The sequence below is a fragment of the Besnoitia besnoiti genome, chromosome II, assembly GCF_002563875.1.
Source record: "Besnoitia besnoiti strain Bb-Ger1 chromosome II, whole genome shotgun sequence".
In the NCBI taxonomy this organism is placed as follows: domain Eukaryota; phylum Apicomplexa; class Conoidasida; order Eucoccidiorida; family Sarcocystidae; genus Besnoitia; species Besnoitia besnoiti.
The window spans coordinates 1,000,469-1,016,375 of record NC_042357.1 but is presented as its reverse complement, the minus strand read 5'-3'; the positions used below and the strand labels follow the sequence as shown (position 1 = coordinate 1,016,375).

General features: G+C 55.8%; 5 protein-coding genes across 5 annotated transcripts; all 5 read right to left on the bottom strand.

Annotated features, from left to right (window-relative positions):
- Positions 1-293: 293 nt before the first annotated feature.
- BESB_035000 (SAG-related sequence) lies at positions 294-1,397 on the bottom strand (the record flags this gene model as incomplete). Its single annotated transcript, XM_029362086.1, has 1 exon — positions 294-1,397. The coding sequence occupies one exon, from the start codon at positions 1,395-1,397 to the stop codon at positions 294-296; it is 1,104 nt and encodes a 367-aa protein (XP_029221051.1).
- A 1,514-nt stretch (positions 1,398-2,911) lies between these two features.
- BESB_034990 (SAG-related sequence) lies at positions 2,912-4,051 on the bottom strand (the record flags this gene model as incomplete). Its single annotated transcript, XM_029362085.1, has 1 exon — positions 2,912-4,051. The coding sequence occupies one exon, from the start codon at positions 4,049-4,051 to the stop codon at positions 2,912-2,914; it is 1,140 nt and encodes a 379-aa protein (XP_029221050.1).
- Positions 4,052-5,652: 1,601 nt separating this feature from the next.
- Positions 5,653-6,816, bottom strand: BESB_034980 (SAG-related sequence; the record flags this gene model as incomplete). The annotated part of the gene is made up of 1 exon (XM_029362084.1): positions 5,653-6,816. The coding sequence occupies one exon, from the start codon at positions 6,814-6,816 to the stop codon at positions 5,653-5,655; it is 1,164 nt and encodes a 387-aa protein (XP_029221049.1).
- Positions 6,817-9,111: 2,295 nt separating this feature from the next.
- BESB_034970 (SAG-related sequence) lies at positions 9,112-10,656 on the bottom strand (the record flags this gene model as incomplete). The annotated part of the gene is made up of 2 exons (XM_029362083.1): positions 9,112-10,235; positions 10,554-10,656. The coding sequence occupies 2 exons, from the start codon at positions 10,654-10,656 to the stop codon at positions 9,112-9,114; spliced, it is 1,227 nt and encodes a 408-aa protein (XP_029221048.1).
- Positions 10,657-13,704: 3,048 nt separating this feature from the next.
- Positions 13,705-14,874, bottom strand: BESB_034960 (SAG-related sequence; the record flags this gene model as incomplete). Its single annotated transcript, XM_029362082.1, has 1 exon — positions 13,705-14,874. One exon carries the CDS (start codon positions 14,872-14,874, stop codon positions 13,705-13,707), a length of 1,170 nt encoding a protein of 389 aa, XP_029221047.1.
- Between the last annotated feature and the right edge of the window lie 1,033 nt (positions 14,875-15,907).

Genomic DNA, 15,907 nt, shown 5'->3' with positions numbered 1-15,907 from the left:
AGCGCACTGGAAGTAGTCACGTGCAGGCCTGTCGACCTCTCTTTCCGTACCGCAGTAGGGACCAAGCAAGGACGGACTGCTTGCCGCTCTGGTTGTGGTGACATAGAGGCGCATGCATGCACGCCGGTCGAAGCCAAACCTCAGATCCGTCGTTAAGAATAGGTGCTTAGTAACATCGCCAAGAAATTCAAACACATGCAAGGAGGGCAGCACCTGAGCGTGGTTGCTAGTGCACATTGATGCATGCAACGGCTTGACGGCTGGTAAAGAAATACCTCAGCTTCACGGCATCATTACAAAGCGTTAGACCACAAACCTGCGACGGCTGTAGCCGCACTCACAGCAGCAACAGGATGCAAAGCGGAGCCTGCATGAGACGGAGTGGCTGCAGTGCTTACAGTCACCAACACCTTGCACACCGTCGGACCCTTGGCGGAAGCCTCGTTTTCCTCTCGGATTCCCTCAGAGACAGCAGATACTCTCTGGTCATCTCCCTGAGAAATGAGAGCACAGCCAACATAAAACTTCTGCTCCTCAGCCGGAAATTCCTCCTTCGGAATCGTCAGCGTCAACGTCTCAGCCGCGGGTGCCTCTCCCTCCTTTGTCCACCACGAGCTGTCGAACCTGGGCAAAATATCCTTGTAGCTCCTGGAACACTGCGATAGCTTCTCGTCCTCGCAGTAGCAATCTTGATAGATCGCCGGCTTGATAGTTCCATTTTTTCCACACGCAATGGTGAGTGTGTTGTTCTCCTTTGTAATCCGGACTTGCAGGGCACGGGGATTGCTCTCTGCGCCGTAGGCGCATGTGACGACGTTTTTGTCAACAGTCGAAGATCTCGCCCTCACGGTGATGTCAATCTGGCACGGTGTGTTCGGGGCTTCCGACTTGTCGCAGCCGACGAAGAAGGATTTGTCGGCGAAGGGCAAGTCTTCCTTGGTTAAGCTCAATGTCCTTGTCGCTGGTTCACTCTTCGGCTCGGGCTCTGCCCATGCCACAGGGTTGTTGGTCTCGAGAAGTTCTTTCAAGACCGTTCCACTAGACTTGCAGCTTTCAAACGATTCCTGATTCAAAGGGTAACACACTTGTGAGAGTTCGGTTGGTACAGATTTACCGCCAGGTGGGCATTTGATCGTGGTGGAGAGTTTACTCTCGGACAAGACGACCGTGTGGCGCTCGACAACGGCGCCCCTCTGTTTCGCTGGTGCAGAACAAGTCACTATCTCGGGGGGAGATAACGGAGAACCCTCGCTCAACTTCCGCGCCAACAGTCCTCCGCCGAGAGTATCCGCGAATGCACTGCCACTGGACAGGAGAAGAACTCCACCTGCGCACAAGGCCATTAATTTGCGAGCCTTCACCGTGAACCCGCCGCGCCGTTGCTGCGGCCTCGCCATTGTCAAGAGGCCAAAGCAAATAAGAAAAAAACAAAACCCCGGACCTGTGAAAAAAAATGTATACACTGGGTTCATGAGGAGGCCAACGACTCGATGAGGCTTAATATGTAGTGTGTTCGTAAAAGGAGCCCTGCTCCCCATTGTCTTGAGTTCATTGCAGCGCGGGATCGCAGCTCGCCGCCGCAAGTGGGACGTCAGCGCGTTGGCGGGTGATTCCTCCACGGGTAGTCGCCATCTCTCCTCCCCGTATGGCAGTATTCGCTTGTCGCCAGCATCGATGATTGGGCAGGAAAAAGTCGAAGCTCAACCAGAGTCCGATTTCCCTCATTAACATAGCAGCGGCGCCTGCAGTAAACAGATGGAAACGCATCCGGTGTTGCCCAGAGAGGGCATGACGGTAGCAGTGGGGCTGTGGACGACTGTACCTCAGAACGCACCCTCACTCGTTGTTTATTAGATGGCCCTGACGGACGAATAAAAATCTGGGAATTCTGGAGTGGCTAACTCTCTGGGTAGCAGCATCAAACACCTTCGGCACTTCGGACCAGCGTCTGGGGACCACCGCCTGGGAATCTTGTCCATCCGTGACCCGGCAAGCCACAGGACAAGAACCTGAGTAGTACAGCAGCTAAAAACAGCTTGTAGAGAATGGGAAAATTCGGAAGGGCGGCGCGAAACTCCAAGCGATCGGCAGGGTGTATGGAGACCGCAAAGCCAGCGAACCGCGGGGATGGAGTGAAGCTACTCACGGCGGTTCGTACGCTGAGACTGCATGAACACAGAAACAAACAGATTCAACCTATTCACGGTTCGCCACAAGTTTTTGCGCCAATTTTCACCGTGCAACATGGTGCCGGGGTCCACTATCATATACCCAGACGAATATGAGCCGTGAGACCACGGGGAGCACGAGAGGCAACGGCATCTTTCGTGGCGTCCGGGGGTCTTGCGCAGGGAGGAGTGACTCAATGCGGCCAATCAGTGTCAAATGACCTAAAGCACTGCGATACAGCCACTGTCGAAAGCGGCGAAGAAGATACTGAAGGATCAAAGGCAGTGCGGCGGGGGATGTAGAGTAGCTCTTCCCCCGCCCGCCAGACAAGGTGGCCGTCGATGTTTTCAGGGAAGCCGCCTGTATCCTACGCCCAGCGTCTTAGGCGTCCTCTGGTCTGAGCAATTGACGGTGACGAAGCGACCCAGATTGCTGCATGCAACCCAGGCGACCTGGTCGGGCTGCAACGCTCTGTCCGCAAACTAGTGTGTCCTTCTTCGAAAGCTACAAGTACTCATGCCTTGCAGCTCGGGATGCGGTGCCGTTCCGCTTCATGAATGCGAATGCGCGGATGGCGGCCGCAGACGAACGCCGAGACTCTGCTGCGGAATAGCAGATTAGCACCGCCTTCGGGAGTTGCCGTGGCTGCAGCATGGGGTAGCAGCAGGGCGTAGCTACCCTAAACTAGTAAGCAGTCGCACGGAACTACAGCCACGCAGAGACATTAACACCGAGACCTGGCTTAGAAAACGTAAAACAACAAACCCGCAACGACTGTGGCGCTCGACACAGCAGCGGTCCCAAGAACAGATGATCTGAGAGTAGTCGCAGCGCTCCCTGCCCTCACTGTCACTAACACTCTGCACAGCTTGGGATCCGTGCGAACATTTTCGGGCTCCTCTTCCTTGTCATTCAGGGCCTTCTCTTCACCGCCCTCCGAACTGGGAGCACAACCAACATAAATCTTCTGCTCCTCAGCAGGAAATTCCTCCTTCGGAATCGTCAGCGTCAACGTCTCAGCCGCGGGTGCCTCTCCCTCCTTTGTCCACCACGAGCTGTCGAACCTGGGCAAAATATCCTTGTAGCTCCTGGAACACGGCGAGAGCTTCTCGTCCTCGCAGTAGCGATCTTGGTAGTTCGCCGGCTTGATATTTCCATCTTTTCCACACTTAATGGTGAGTGTGTTGTTCTCTTCTGTCATCTCCGCTTCCAGGGCACGAGGGTTGCTCTCGGCTCCGTAGGCGCATGTGACGACGTTTTTGTCAACGGAGGATGCTCTGGCCTTCACAGTGATGTCGATTTTGCACGTCTTTTTTTGAGGATTTGACGTCTCGCAACCAACGAAGAAGTGTTTATCCGCAAAGGGAAGGTCTGCTTCCTTGAGGCGCAGGATCCTTCCTTCTCCTTGACCCGATACCGGCGTGTCTGTTTTCGTCCACGCGATCTTGTCGGGCGCCTCGAGGATCGCCTGAAGAGTCTTTTTTCCGCTTGTTGCGCATAAGTCCAGGGTTGCAGTCGCGACACAAGCGTCCTCCACGGCTGTCGGCACGGGCTGGGTCTGTGCTCCAACACACTCCACCGTGGTTGTGAGATGCTCCTTGGACAGCGTCACGCTAAGACGTTTAGGGTCAGAGCCTTCACTCGGGCTTCTCTCTTCCGAATGACTCCCCGTGGTCGCTCTGCAGAGTTCGGCGGCGCTGGGACCAGAGGGCCCTTGTCCCCCCACTACTTCCCGGCGAAGAGACCCTTCCTCAAGCTTTCCTGCAAGAGCCTGGCTGTCAGCGGACAGCAGCAGCACGCCACCGACGCACAGGGCGACCAGCTTGCGGGCTTTCGCCCTGAACCCGCTACGCTGCCGCTGTACTCCCCCTTTCCTCCCCATCGCGCAGCGTCAAAAAAACTGAGAAAGAGGCCTCCGAAGAAGCTTAAAACCCACTAGCGGCGCGCTTTCCGCCTGAAAATGCATATGGAACACATCGTTGGTCCAAACGCGGCCTGTTGCCACGCGAGTGGCAAGCAAACGTCCGGGAGCGGCCGGTGGGGTTCCCAAAAATCCGCCAGTGCCTCCAGCTCACCGCGGGGTCGCGACCCCGTCGTCGTTGGTCGGTGTGATTCCAGTACTCCAGTTGCCCTCTGGGGGGCGCGTGGAACGGCCGTATGAGCTCGATAAAATCGCGCGTGCCGTCGGCGGTCTGGCCGCTTTCGGGCTGCTGCAAGATTAAACGATCTGCTTCGCTCTTCATTCCGAACGAAGCTCCCCTGCACCGTCCATGCCCATCAACCCCAGGGGGAGATCTGCAGAACCGTGCCGGGGTTCACACGCAACCGAGAAACTCCCCTGGCATCGCGATAGGGGCTCACTAGCCGACTTTTGCTTTCGCTCTCAGCGCGCAGAGTTCGTTGCTCGCGTCGCATCGCAGTCTCCCTCCTGGACTTTTCAAACCGTCGTTCAGCGTCCCCCGTGTGGATGGCAACTGGCTAGACATACATCCGGACATACATCCGCTGTATTGCGGGCGACTGGCCAGGCAGGGGGCTAGAGGTTACACAGCCTGACAGGTGTGGTGAAGACACTAGTCGCGGCACGCTACAGGCGGTGAGAGCCAGGACGGCGCAGATGACAGCAACTGAGCAAAGGAGACCTGACCACGCCGGGAGGCAATGAAGGCTCTCAATCATTTTCCTTCTAACCTCGCCTCGCTCCGTGTCTGCGATTTGGTGGTGGGATATGGGGACGGAAAAACGAAAGGAAAAGGCGAACCAGCAGCGCGCATTTTTTGCGTACACCCACCACACCTGCTAAGGCTGTGCGTTTTCTATGGAGACTTGCCCCCCAGAAATCGGCGTCGAAATTAAGGTCCGAACTGTGAGGGGAGTTCTCCTTCCACTGGCCAGTTTCAACATTTGTCTGCCCCAGAGGACTAAACCGTAACGCCCAGTTCCACCCTTCAGTACTGTCTCCAGCTACTCTAGGAAGGCACAAGACGAGGAGACGGAAGCGTTTTTGCCTTGGACACCCGCCCCGTTGCAACGGTGCTTGTCCCAAGTCGCTCTTTAGGAAAGCGTGTTCACCAGAATCAGGTCGTCAACGCAGACGCTAGCACTCGGAGGCGCCGCTGAGAGCTAAGCCCACTCCACACCGACCGGCTGATCCATGGGGTGTGCCGACGCACCTGACCGAAGGTCAACCTCCACAGACTCGAACTCTGTAGTCTCCTCGGGGTCTCCGCAGAAGGAGGCCGCGATGGCTTTGATAGAACCCACAGCCCGAACATAGTACGGCGTGTCGGCTTCGAACGCTTGGGAACTAGGGGTAGAAGCGCGTGCCGAGGTTTCAAAGACCCCGCGCTCGGCCGGCAGGGGCGCGCCTCCACCGTCCAGCAGCTCTCTGCTGGGGTGTCTCCCTCCGCCCCCACAACTGAGCAGACGACCCACGAAACCTCAGCCCTTGCAGAAACACCACCCCGAGTGGAATCCTCCTCTCTACAGCGAACCAGCGAAGAGCCCGGTCAGCCCGCTAGCCGCAGCAGCTGCAGCGACTGCGTGGAGGGAATGACTCGCGAGCGAGGAAGCCGCCCCAGCCCTCACTGTGACCATCACTTTGCAGCGCGTGGGCGAAGCTGCAGGAGCCTGAGTCTCCGGACCTGCGCCGGCGCGTGAACCCCCACTCGAGCCATCTCCGTTTTTCTTCGGTGAGCAGCCAACGTAAAATCGCTGGTCCTCAACTGGAAAGCTCTCCTTCGGGATGGTCAGCTTCACAGGCGCGTCGTCTTTGCCCGCCTCGCCACTCCACCAGGTGCTGTCGAACTTGGGGAAAATGTCTGTGTAGCTCTTGTCGCACGACTGCAAAGTGTCGTCGCAGTAGTGCGTGTTGTACGAGGGAGGGGCGATGGAGCCGTCGGCGCCACAGGCCACGACCACCGTGTTGTTTCGGCTCGTCAGCTCCACTTCCAAGGGGCGCGGATTGCTCTCTGCGCCGTAGGCACATGTCACCACGTTTTCCTCAACTTTGGACGAACGCGCCAGCACGCTGACATCGATTCGGCATGTCTTCGCTGCGGCCGGTGCAGATTTGAGCTGACCGGCCGCTGCGGATTTACATCCGACGAAGAAGGACTTATCAGTGAAGGGAAGGTCGTCCTCCGTGAGTTCTAACGTCCTCGCTTTCCCCTGATTTTCATCCGGCGGGTCCTTTGCATCAACCCACGTGATCTTCCGTTTAGCCTGAAGAAGATTCTGCAGCGTGTTCTTCCTGTCGTTTTCGCATGTACTGACATTTGCATCCGGCTTTACGACACAAGCTTCATCGTCCTTTTGAGGCACCGCAGTGCTTCCTTGACCAACACATTCCACAGTTGCAGTGAGCTGGTTCTTTGACAGAGTCACTTTGTGAATGTCTGTATCGGTGCTTTTGGTTCGAGATTTGTCGACACTGGCAGACGGGGTGACAATCCGGCAAAGCGTGGTTTCTTGCTGGTCCTCTGGCACCTTTTGCAAAGCACGTGGAACAAGAGCTTCCGTCTGGAGCCGACCCTCCACGCATTCGCCACCGGTCAGCAGCAAAACGCCACTGACGCACAAGGCCATCAACTTACGGGCCTTCGACGTGAAGTCGCCACGTCTGCGCCGCACAATCTTTGTAGTCATTATCGTGAAAACACTAAATAACACGCAAGTTGACCTAAGGATAGAAAGTACAGGGGAAATGCTACGAACCCGCTCGCGTGGGTGGGTAGGCAAAGTAGGTAAAACCGGCACATTTTGCGGGGAACCCGCGGTCGTGCAAGGACCCCAAGGGGTTTTGGCGGGAACGCGTCTTCGCTGGGGATAGGGCCCCACAAACGCCGCCCTATCCCGGCTCGCATGCGGGGTCGCGACCCGTCGTGGGTCCCTGCGCAGTTGGCTTCAAGCTTAGCAGGCAGGCTCCACGCAACCGGGTCTGTCACGAAGAAAGAGAACAAACTTCTTGCGATATCTGAAGGGTTGAAGGGGGATGAAGGCTTCTCTGTGCTTTCCAGTCGCGGAGGGCAGGGGCGGGGGAACCGCGGGCCGTGGGGACTCGAAATGCAACCCGCGCGCGGCCTCACGGTGCGATCTGTCCACACCTTTCAGCCTCCAAACGAAGACACTGTGCTGGCTACTTGGAGACGGAGCGGGTAGCCTGCGAGCCTCTCTCTGTCATGTCCTGAAACTCGTCGTCGATCGACAGGCAAAGTGGTCATCGACCACATAGGCGGTGGGGTCAGCGCAGAAGGGACAGACACGGGCACACACTCCAGGGAACAAATCGGTGAGTGTACGGCTGAGAGGAGCAGAAGATAGCTGCAAAGAGAATGCTGAGACTTTAATCCGGAGCAGATCTTCCTGTGGGCTTTGGAGTGTGTGAGTCCATCGTTTGCTGTCAGGGGTTACTTACCCGGACAATCACCCCTGCATTTACTTCGCAGCAGAACGCGCGACGTCTGAAGGTGTGGAAATGCACAGAGAGAACGGTTCGACACACACACTGTGGGCGCCCAGGCTGTGCAATGAATGGGTTTCAACGTAGCTGACTTGAACCCCGCGGCAGCGCAGAAACCTAGTATCTGATTTCGGCGATGAAACTCATGTGAAGCTGCGCGTACCGGCGGCGGCAGAGCCAATAACTCTAAAAGGGAATATTTCTGTACGCCGACTCCAGGAACTCGGCCGCCGAGACTTGGATCGAGAGATAGAAAATCTGGTAGTTTGTCACCAACCATGTATAAACCACAGGAACCCGTAATGTTGCGTTACGTCTACAACGCACAACTTGCCCAGAACAAACGGAGGAGACGCCACTGCACGCACTTCCAGATCCACTTTTTAAGGCTAGAGCCAACTGAGGCAGCAGCAAACTCATTAATATGCAGGCTTCGCGCGCTGAAGACGAACGCCACAGGGTTCACCCCGCACCGCACCTCGGTAAGGAAGACATGCGGAGAGGCCAAGGCCAGAACAAACTGAGAGATTTCGGTTTTCGCGCGCAGTGTGGTGTTTGTAGCAGGCGGTGGAGTTCCACTCGGTAGCCTCGAAGGGAAAAAAAACGAAGCCGATGGTAGGCGCGTGCGCAAACGTTGCTTTGCACGTGGGGAGGTGTTCTGTTTACGTCGCTGAGTCCCGACAGGTGTGCGGGCAACAACAGCCGACTTGTATTTCGCTGCGCCGGCTGACGTCTCAGACTTCGAGTGTAACATGATGTGGCTGCCTGCGTTTTTTCCCGTATACAGAAGACATACATGGAGCACGCTACTCGCACCACACAGTGCTGTCATCTCTGATACCCTCAACGCAGCTTCACGCTAATGCAGTTGACCCTTAGCGGCGAGAATTTGGGGACGCAAAATCAATCTCGTGGCGTGAACCCCCCCTCAACCGCTGTACAGTCGCTTTGCTTCGTTGCGTGGAACTAAGTGCTCGGCAACTACTGTGTGGGGAATCCGAGCCTCGAGTTGGACAATCAAACTCTTCGTGGAGTCAGTGTTCCCGGTGTGCACCCGTAATGCCGCCAGGAGCAGTTAACGGTGCTGCCAACCAGCGACCTCAGGAGCATGTGTAATGCTTGCACCACTCATTTTAACACACCGTCGTCGGGTTTTCCTCGATGCGATGCAGGTAGTACAGTTTCTCTAGAGGCACATCCGCGAGGCGCGTTCATGCCTCCACATCTAGCCTCGCATTTGGGCGTACGACCCTATTGCGCGCAGGCTTGCGAACACAGACCCCTCCTCTTCTATTCGGTAGCATGCGGTAATGTGGCTAACAACTGGCGAACATGTACAAGCACTTGAATTGTAGTCGGTGCGCGGATCTCGACTGCCACCGCCGAAAGACATTTGCGGTCATTCTGCATTATGTGGACGGCGGGCACGACACGAGAAATAACGAGACATTTCAACACGGGAACCCTGCACGCGTGTGAGCTCACGAGCGACTAAAAAGACCAGCAAACCCAACGGCGCCAGAAGCGGCTGCAGTAGCTGCGCGTGCGATCGAAGGTGCAGCGGAAGCAGCGCCCGCAGCCTTCACCGTCACGTGCACCTTGCAGGGCGTCGGAACCTTGTCAGCAGGGGACGGCGCCGGTTGGTCGGCACGAGAGGAAATATCATTTCCTCCGACTGGATTAAGAATGCATCCGACGTAGAACTGCTGGTCCGATTCCGGGAAGCCTTCTTTCGGAATCGTTAGCACAACCGGGGAGCCCTCCTTCGTCTCTTTGGTCCACCAGGTGTCTTCGAATTTGGGCAAAATATCTCTGTAGCTCTTCTTGCATGGCTTCAAGGTGTCGTCCTCGCAGTAGTTGGCGTCGTAGGACTCCGGGGTGATAGAGCCAGCCTTACCGCAAGCCAATGTCAACGTGTTCTTCTCTTGGGTCATTTCCACCGTCAATGTGCTACGGTTGCTGTCTGAGCCGTAGGCGCAGGTGACAACATTCTCAGCGACAGAGGAGGATCTAGCTTTGACAGTGATGTCAACTTGACAGTCCTTATTTGAACTGGAGTTTTGGCAACCGACGAAGAAGTATGTGTCAGTAAAGGGGAGGTCGGAGGCTGTGAGCTGCAGCGTCCTCCTTTCAGCCTTATTCTTCGGCTGCAGGTCTACGCTTTCCTTTGTCCATGTGACGTTGTTGCTAGTCCCGAGAAGTTGTGTCAGGCTCGTCCCCCCACTGTTGCATTTGGCCAGCGTCTGGGATTTGTAAACACACACTTGTGTCGGCTCCGCTGGAACGGCATTGGTTCCAGATGCGCACTGGAAGGCGGTAGAGAGTTTTCCCTCGGCCAGTTCGACATTGTGGTGCTCGATGTTGTCTTCGGTCCTGGCCCCTGCCACTGAACACAACACGACGTTGTTGGGCGACGGTGCCGACCCCTCGTCCAAGGTCTGCAAAACCTGTTCCGCCTCGCGCATCTCTGCGAAGGCGCTGCCGCTGGACAGTGCCAGAACTCCGCATGCGCAAAGGGCCATCCATTTGCGGCCCTTCGACTTGAGTCCTCCGCGCCGTTGCTGCAGTCTCGCCATTGTTATTATATTGATGTTGATGAAGAAAGCTGCCAGTGTCTCATGCAAGGAACATTACGCATGCAGTGAGTTTGCGTCATTGTCGAGGACCAACGTTCCACTGGCAACTAAAGCGTAGCCTGCTGTTGAAGGGAGCACTGCTTCATTTTGAATGCGCATTGCGGTGCGCGCGGTGCGATTTCGGAGCGCGCCGCGGCGGCCGCGTGTCTGCCAGGAATCCGGATACAGCTAGGGTTGCGCAGGTAGTCGGCGGTACTCCTCAGTCATAGAGCGTTAGTGCGTTCCCTGCCAAAGCGACGGAGTCGTCATCAGTGGGAGCTATTCAAGGGACTGTCGTGTCCTCATACCGCGGCATGCAGGGTGCTTCAGCGTAGGGGGAAACCAGTAAGGTTTCGCCTTCGGGAAGGCTATTGATGCCGGGGTTTCGACTAGTTGCGCGCCGGCTGGCATTTGGGATAGCACTACCAATAATAATCAAGAAGATCATACTGTATGCCCAAATAATTACACATCCACTGACTACATTTCGAGTCATAAAAAGTTGTCGTATCAACATCGGGTATTCAAAGCTCGAATTTCAGATAAAAGAGCTAGGTTAATGAGAGAGGACATAAATACTAACAAACCACCGGTTTTGGATGGGATTACTTTTAACACCGTATAATATGCTAAAAAGTACCATTCAGCTACGATGCGAGCGGAGTTACAAACCGGTTCACTGGTCGCCGTGATTGCAGTGTCGCACTTTGCAGTCCACTCTCACGAGAGAGCCAGGTGTTGCAGTTGCATTTCATGGTTTTGTTCCTTATTGTGATTCGAAGGCATGCCGGCACAAAACGCGTAAGAAGCAGCGAATCCCGTCGGGGGCCAAGTAAACTCCCGCAGTGCTCGGCACAGTGCGACACGCGGTGTAACCAGCGTCGGTTTGGCTGAGAGACGAAGAAGATCTCTGACGACAGAATACGCTGTAGACTAGTAAATGCTTCTTCAACTGAAGGAAAGACTCCTGTGGCCAGCCCACTCTCTCATAAGGCACTCCAGTAGCCATGTATAGGGGATGCAGAAGAGTGGACAGGCGTTGATTGCGCCTTGTGTCGGCGGACCATTAACAATGCTTCGCGAGCGGGTGCGCTCCCACATCGCAGTGACCGCATGCCTACCAGCGTCGTAGCGCCTTGGTGACCGTGCGAATAAGTAGACTCCCCACTGACAGCTCGTCGACAGCGGGACAGTATTTGGGGCCGACACCAGATGGGGCAACAATGTGCTCTTCCTTTTCGGGCATGCATCTGAGGAACGTAAGGCACACGCGGACACAGTTAGCGATTGAAGGAGTTGCTCCTTGAAGTGAATGAGACATCCCCTGCAGTGAATCATGTTCCAGAGTGAGTCCCCATTCACAATATGTGTTTGCGCAGCAAAGGCCCGCTGTGATACGATTCCTGCCCGTTCTAGGAGGAGTGGGAAGCTTCCCGAGGATGGACGGTTTGTCTGTCCCAGGCACGCACACTATCGATGTCACTGGTGTCGGTGCATTCACCGCGTTTAACCAGTACGTGTAGGCCGTAACACGCCCCACTACACGTGGAGTAAAAAGGGCATACTGGTGGACCGCGGGACCTGACCAGGCGCTCCTCGTAGAGCTCGGACCAGTCCCTGCGTGTGCACCAGAGGCGGCGTCTGAGAACATCTCACTCGTAGACCGACATCCCTCCGCCAAACACGTGCAACGAATAGTTACAAGTTTCGTGTGTGTTTACGCCCTGTTACAGTATGCTGAATACCATAAAACACACACGCAAGTAGCCAGTCCAGGCAGATGCGAACGTATGGACGTGGGCGCCCGGAAGGCCTTCCTGCCACATACACGAGAATAAACCCCCTTTCCCTGCCGCACGCTAGTCTAAAAAACCCCGTGGAGATTATGCGCGTATCTAAAAGAAATCATTGAAAAGAGCCCCCATAGCTGCAGCACCAGGAACTGCAGCGACGACGAAAAAAGTGGAACCCGCGAGAGAAGCTGAACCCGACGCCTTCTGTGTCACCAGCGCCGCGCGCGACGTAGGACCCTTGGCACAAGGCTTGCCGTCTTCCCCGCTGTCACCCGATGCATTCTTGTCATCTTTTGTCGCATTGGTAGTGCAGCCAACATAAAATGTCTGGTCCTCCACCGGAAAGTCCTCTCTCGGGACCGTCAGCTTCTAGACAGGCGCAGCTGTCTCTCCCTCCTTTGTCCACCACGAGCTGTCGATCCTGGGCAAAATATCCTTGTAGCTCCTGGAACACGGCGAGAGCTTCTCGTCCTCGCAGTAGCGATCTTGGTGGTTCGCCGGCTGGATAGTGCCATCTTTTCCAGACTTAATGGTGCGTGTGTTGTTCTCTACTGTCATCTCCGCTTCCAGGGCACGAGGGTTGCTTTCTGCGGCGTAGGGGCATGCCACAGCATTTTTGTCGGTGGACAAGACCTCGCCAGCACAGCAGTATCAATTAGTGCGCTTCTCACAGCCGACAAAGAACGTTGCATCGCTGTAGGGAAGATCGACTTTGTGAGCTGTAACGTTCTCTCTTCTCCTTTTCTCGCAGGTTGAGTCTGCATGTTGGCTCATTTGACGCTGTTGGTAATCCGGAGGAGTTGCAGATTCGTCTCCTTTCCCTGGAGCGCGTCTACAGTGTTCTGATCCGTTGGGTAACACACCTCCGTCAGCTGCGTCGGTGCAGTGTTGGCGCCATCCTCACACTGCATAATTGTGGTAAGCTGAGTCGCGGATAGCACGACGCTGCTTATTTCGTCAGAGCCTTCTCTAGTATCACTGGGTACTTTGCACATGACATTCTACGGAGTTGGCATTGGCGCATCGCTCAAACTCCGCCGGAGAAGTCCCTCTTGCACAACCTCAGCGGATGTTTTTCCACTGGACAGCACTAAAACCTCAGGCGCGCAGGTCATCAGCCGGCTGGCCTTTGACCTGAACCCTCCGCAACCTGTTCGCATTGTCGTCATCATGACGGTGTCCTTTTGAACGAGTAAACACCTACTCGGAAAAACCGGCAGGTGCACGAAGCGTAACAAGAAGGGCGGGACGAGTCAAGAACAGTTTATTCATGTGCTGTCCCCCAGTTTGGACACGACTCTGCATTGTGTCTAGAGCTCTTTGAGGTGTAACCCGCCGCGGGCTATATCTACGGCATGTGAGAGTTCACCAAGATACGGTAAGCCTTGGCAGGTTCGAACTCGTAGCGTCTCCTGGCTGTCCCTAGCGCGGCCTAATAAGGCCTGGCATATTTTGTGATCATCCAGAACACTATACGGCGTGTCTGTTGGTCACGTGGAGGGATCATTTTGTCGAGGTCTCAGGGAGACGCTCGGTCACCCAGGTCACTCCTCACACTGGCACCACATCGGCTCTCCGGCAGAGACGTCTGCCACCCGCTCCCACTACTGAGCCAGCAAAACTCATTCCTACAACACGCCATATCATTCGTTGGGCCTCAGCGCGATTAAAACAAGCCGCCGACGAAACTAGCAATTGCGGTAGCACCAGCAGCCGCAACAACATCCCCCACAATCGAGGACACAGAAGAACTAGCGGCCGCGGCCCTCACTGTGACCATCACTTTGCAGCGCGTGGGCGAAGCTGCAGGAGCCTGAGTCTCCGGACCTGCGCCGGCGCGTGAACCCCCACTCGAGCCATCTCCGTTTTTCTTCGGTGAGCAGCCAACGTAAAATCGCTGGTCCTCAACTGGAAAGCTCTCCTTCGGGATGGTCAGCTTCACAGGCGCGTCGTCTTTGCCCGCCTCGCCACTCCACCAGGTGCTGTCGAACTTGGGGAAAATGTCTGTGTAGCTCTTGTCGCACGACTGCAAAGTGTCGTCGCAGTAGTGCGTGTTGTACGAGGGAGGGGCGATGGAGCCGTCGGCGCCACAGGCCACGACCACCGTGTTGTTTCGGCTCGTCAGCTCCACTTCCAAGGGGCGCGGATTGCTCTCTGCGCCGTAGGCACATGTCACCACGTTTTCCTCAACTTTGGACGAACGCGCCAGCACGCTGACATCGATTCGGCATGTCTTCGCTGCAGCCGGTGCAGATTTGACATGGCCGTCAACTTCGGATGTACATCCGACGAAAAAGGACTTATCAGTGAAGGGAAGGTCGTCCTCCGTGAGTTCTAATCTCCTTGTTTGCCTGTGTCCGTCCCCTGACGAGAGTACTGCGTCAGTCCACGTGATCTCACGGTTAGCCTGGAGGAGACTCCGAAGCGAGCTCGACCCTTCGCTATTGCAGTTCTCTACAGTTGCGCCAGGCTTTATGACACACGCTTCTTCTTTCTTTTTAGGCACCAGGGCCACAGCGCTGCCTTTACCAATGCATTCCACAGTTGTACTGAGCTGTTCCTTAGACAAAGTCACTTTGTTGATGTCGGCGTCGGTGCTCTTGTTTCGAGTTTGGTCACCAACGCCAGGCGCGGGGACGGTTCGGCAAAGTGGGGTTTCCTGCCCTGCCAGTGACCCCTGCTGCAAATCACGTGGAAGGAGCCCATCCTGGCGACGACCCTCAACGGCCTCATCACTTGCCAGCAACACAATGCCACCGACGCATAAGGCCATGAAGGTGCAGGCCCTCAACATGAAGTCGCCACGCCGGCGCTGTACGCTCTTTCTAGTCATCATCGTGAATACGCTGGCGGAAACGAGAGTCGATTTCAGAAGAAAGGGTGGTGTAGAAAAATTGATTCGATCCGGCTCGTGCGGGTTCCTACCTACAGTAGGTAGATCAATCGTCTGGCAAACTGTGGCCGTGCAAGGCATCCAACAGAGTTTTCGGGAAGGCGCCTCCGCCAGGGTCAGGGCCCCACAAATGCCAGCCCCTCCCCCGCAGCCCCGACGCGTGGGACGCGACACGACGTTGGGCTCCTACGCAGTGGATGTCGGCGTAGCCGGCGGGTCTCTACACAATCCGGCCCGTTACCGGGATGTGAAATTCTTATGTCAGTTGAGTGTCCAGGGGGCAAGACCTTTTGTGCTTTCTGTGGCCGTGGCAGGGGTGTAAGTAACGTTTGCCGGGCGGCCAAGTCCAATTCGCGCGCTGCCCCATTCAGTTGCAACCTGTCTGTGCTTGTCAGCCTCAAACAAAGATGCCGCGCTGTCTGCTGCAGGCGGAGGAGGTTGCCTGCGCGCCGCACTCCGTTGCTACCTGCAGCTCGACATTGATTAAATCTGACAGTCAGTGGGTTTATTGGCCGAGGAGGACGGTAGACTCGCGGTGCGCAAGGACAGATGCTGGCACAGGCAACAGCGACATCTGAGTGACTGTGCAGCTTAGAGCAGCAGAACATCGCTGCAACGAGGCCGCCGAGACGTCAGCCCGTTCCAGGTCTGAATGTGGGTTTTGGTGCGTCTGTAACCATCGCTGGCTGTCGGAGGCTACCTGTGTGGCGATCGATCCTGCAGTTATTTCACGGCAGAACGGGCTATGTCAGGAGGAGCGGAGACACGCCAAGAGGACGGTTTTCACGGACAGACTGTGGACATTTACGCTGTGCGGTGGATATCTTCCAGCGTAGCTTTTTCGAGAACCCTATCTCTGCAAATAATCTACGATGTGGTTCAACTCATGAAAATCGAATTAAGTCGCAAATACCGTCAGACGCATAGCCAACACATCCGAAAGGGGATATTTCTGTGCTAAGCAAGAAACATAAAA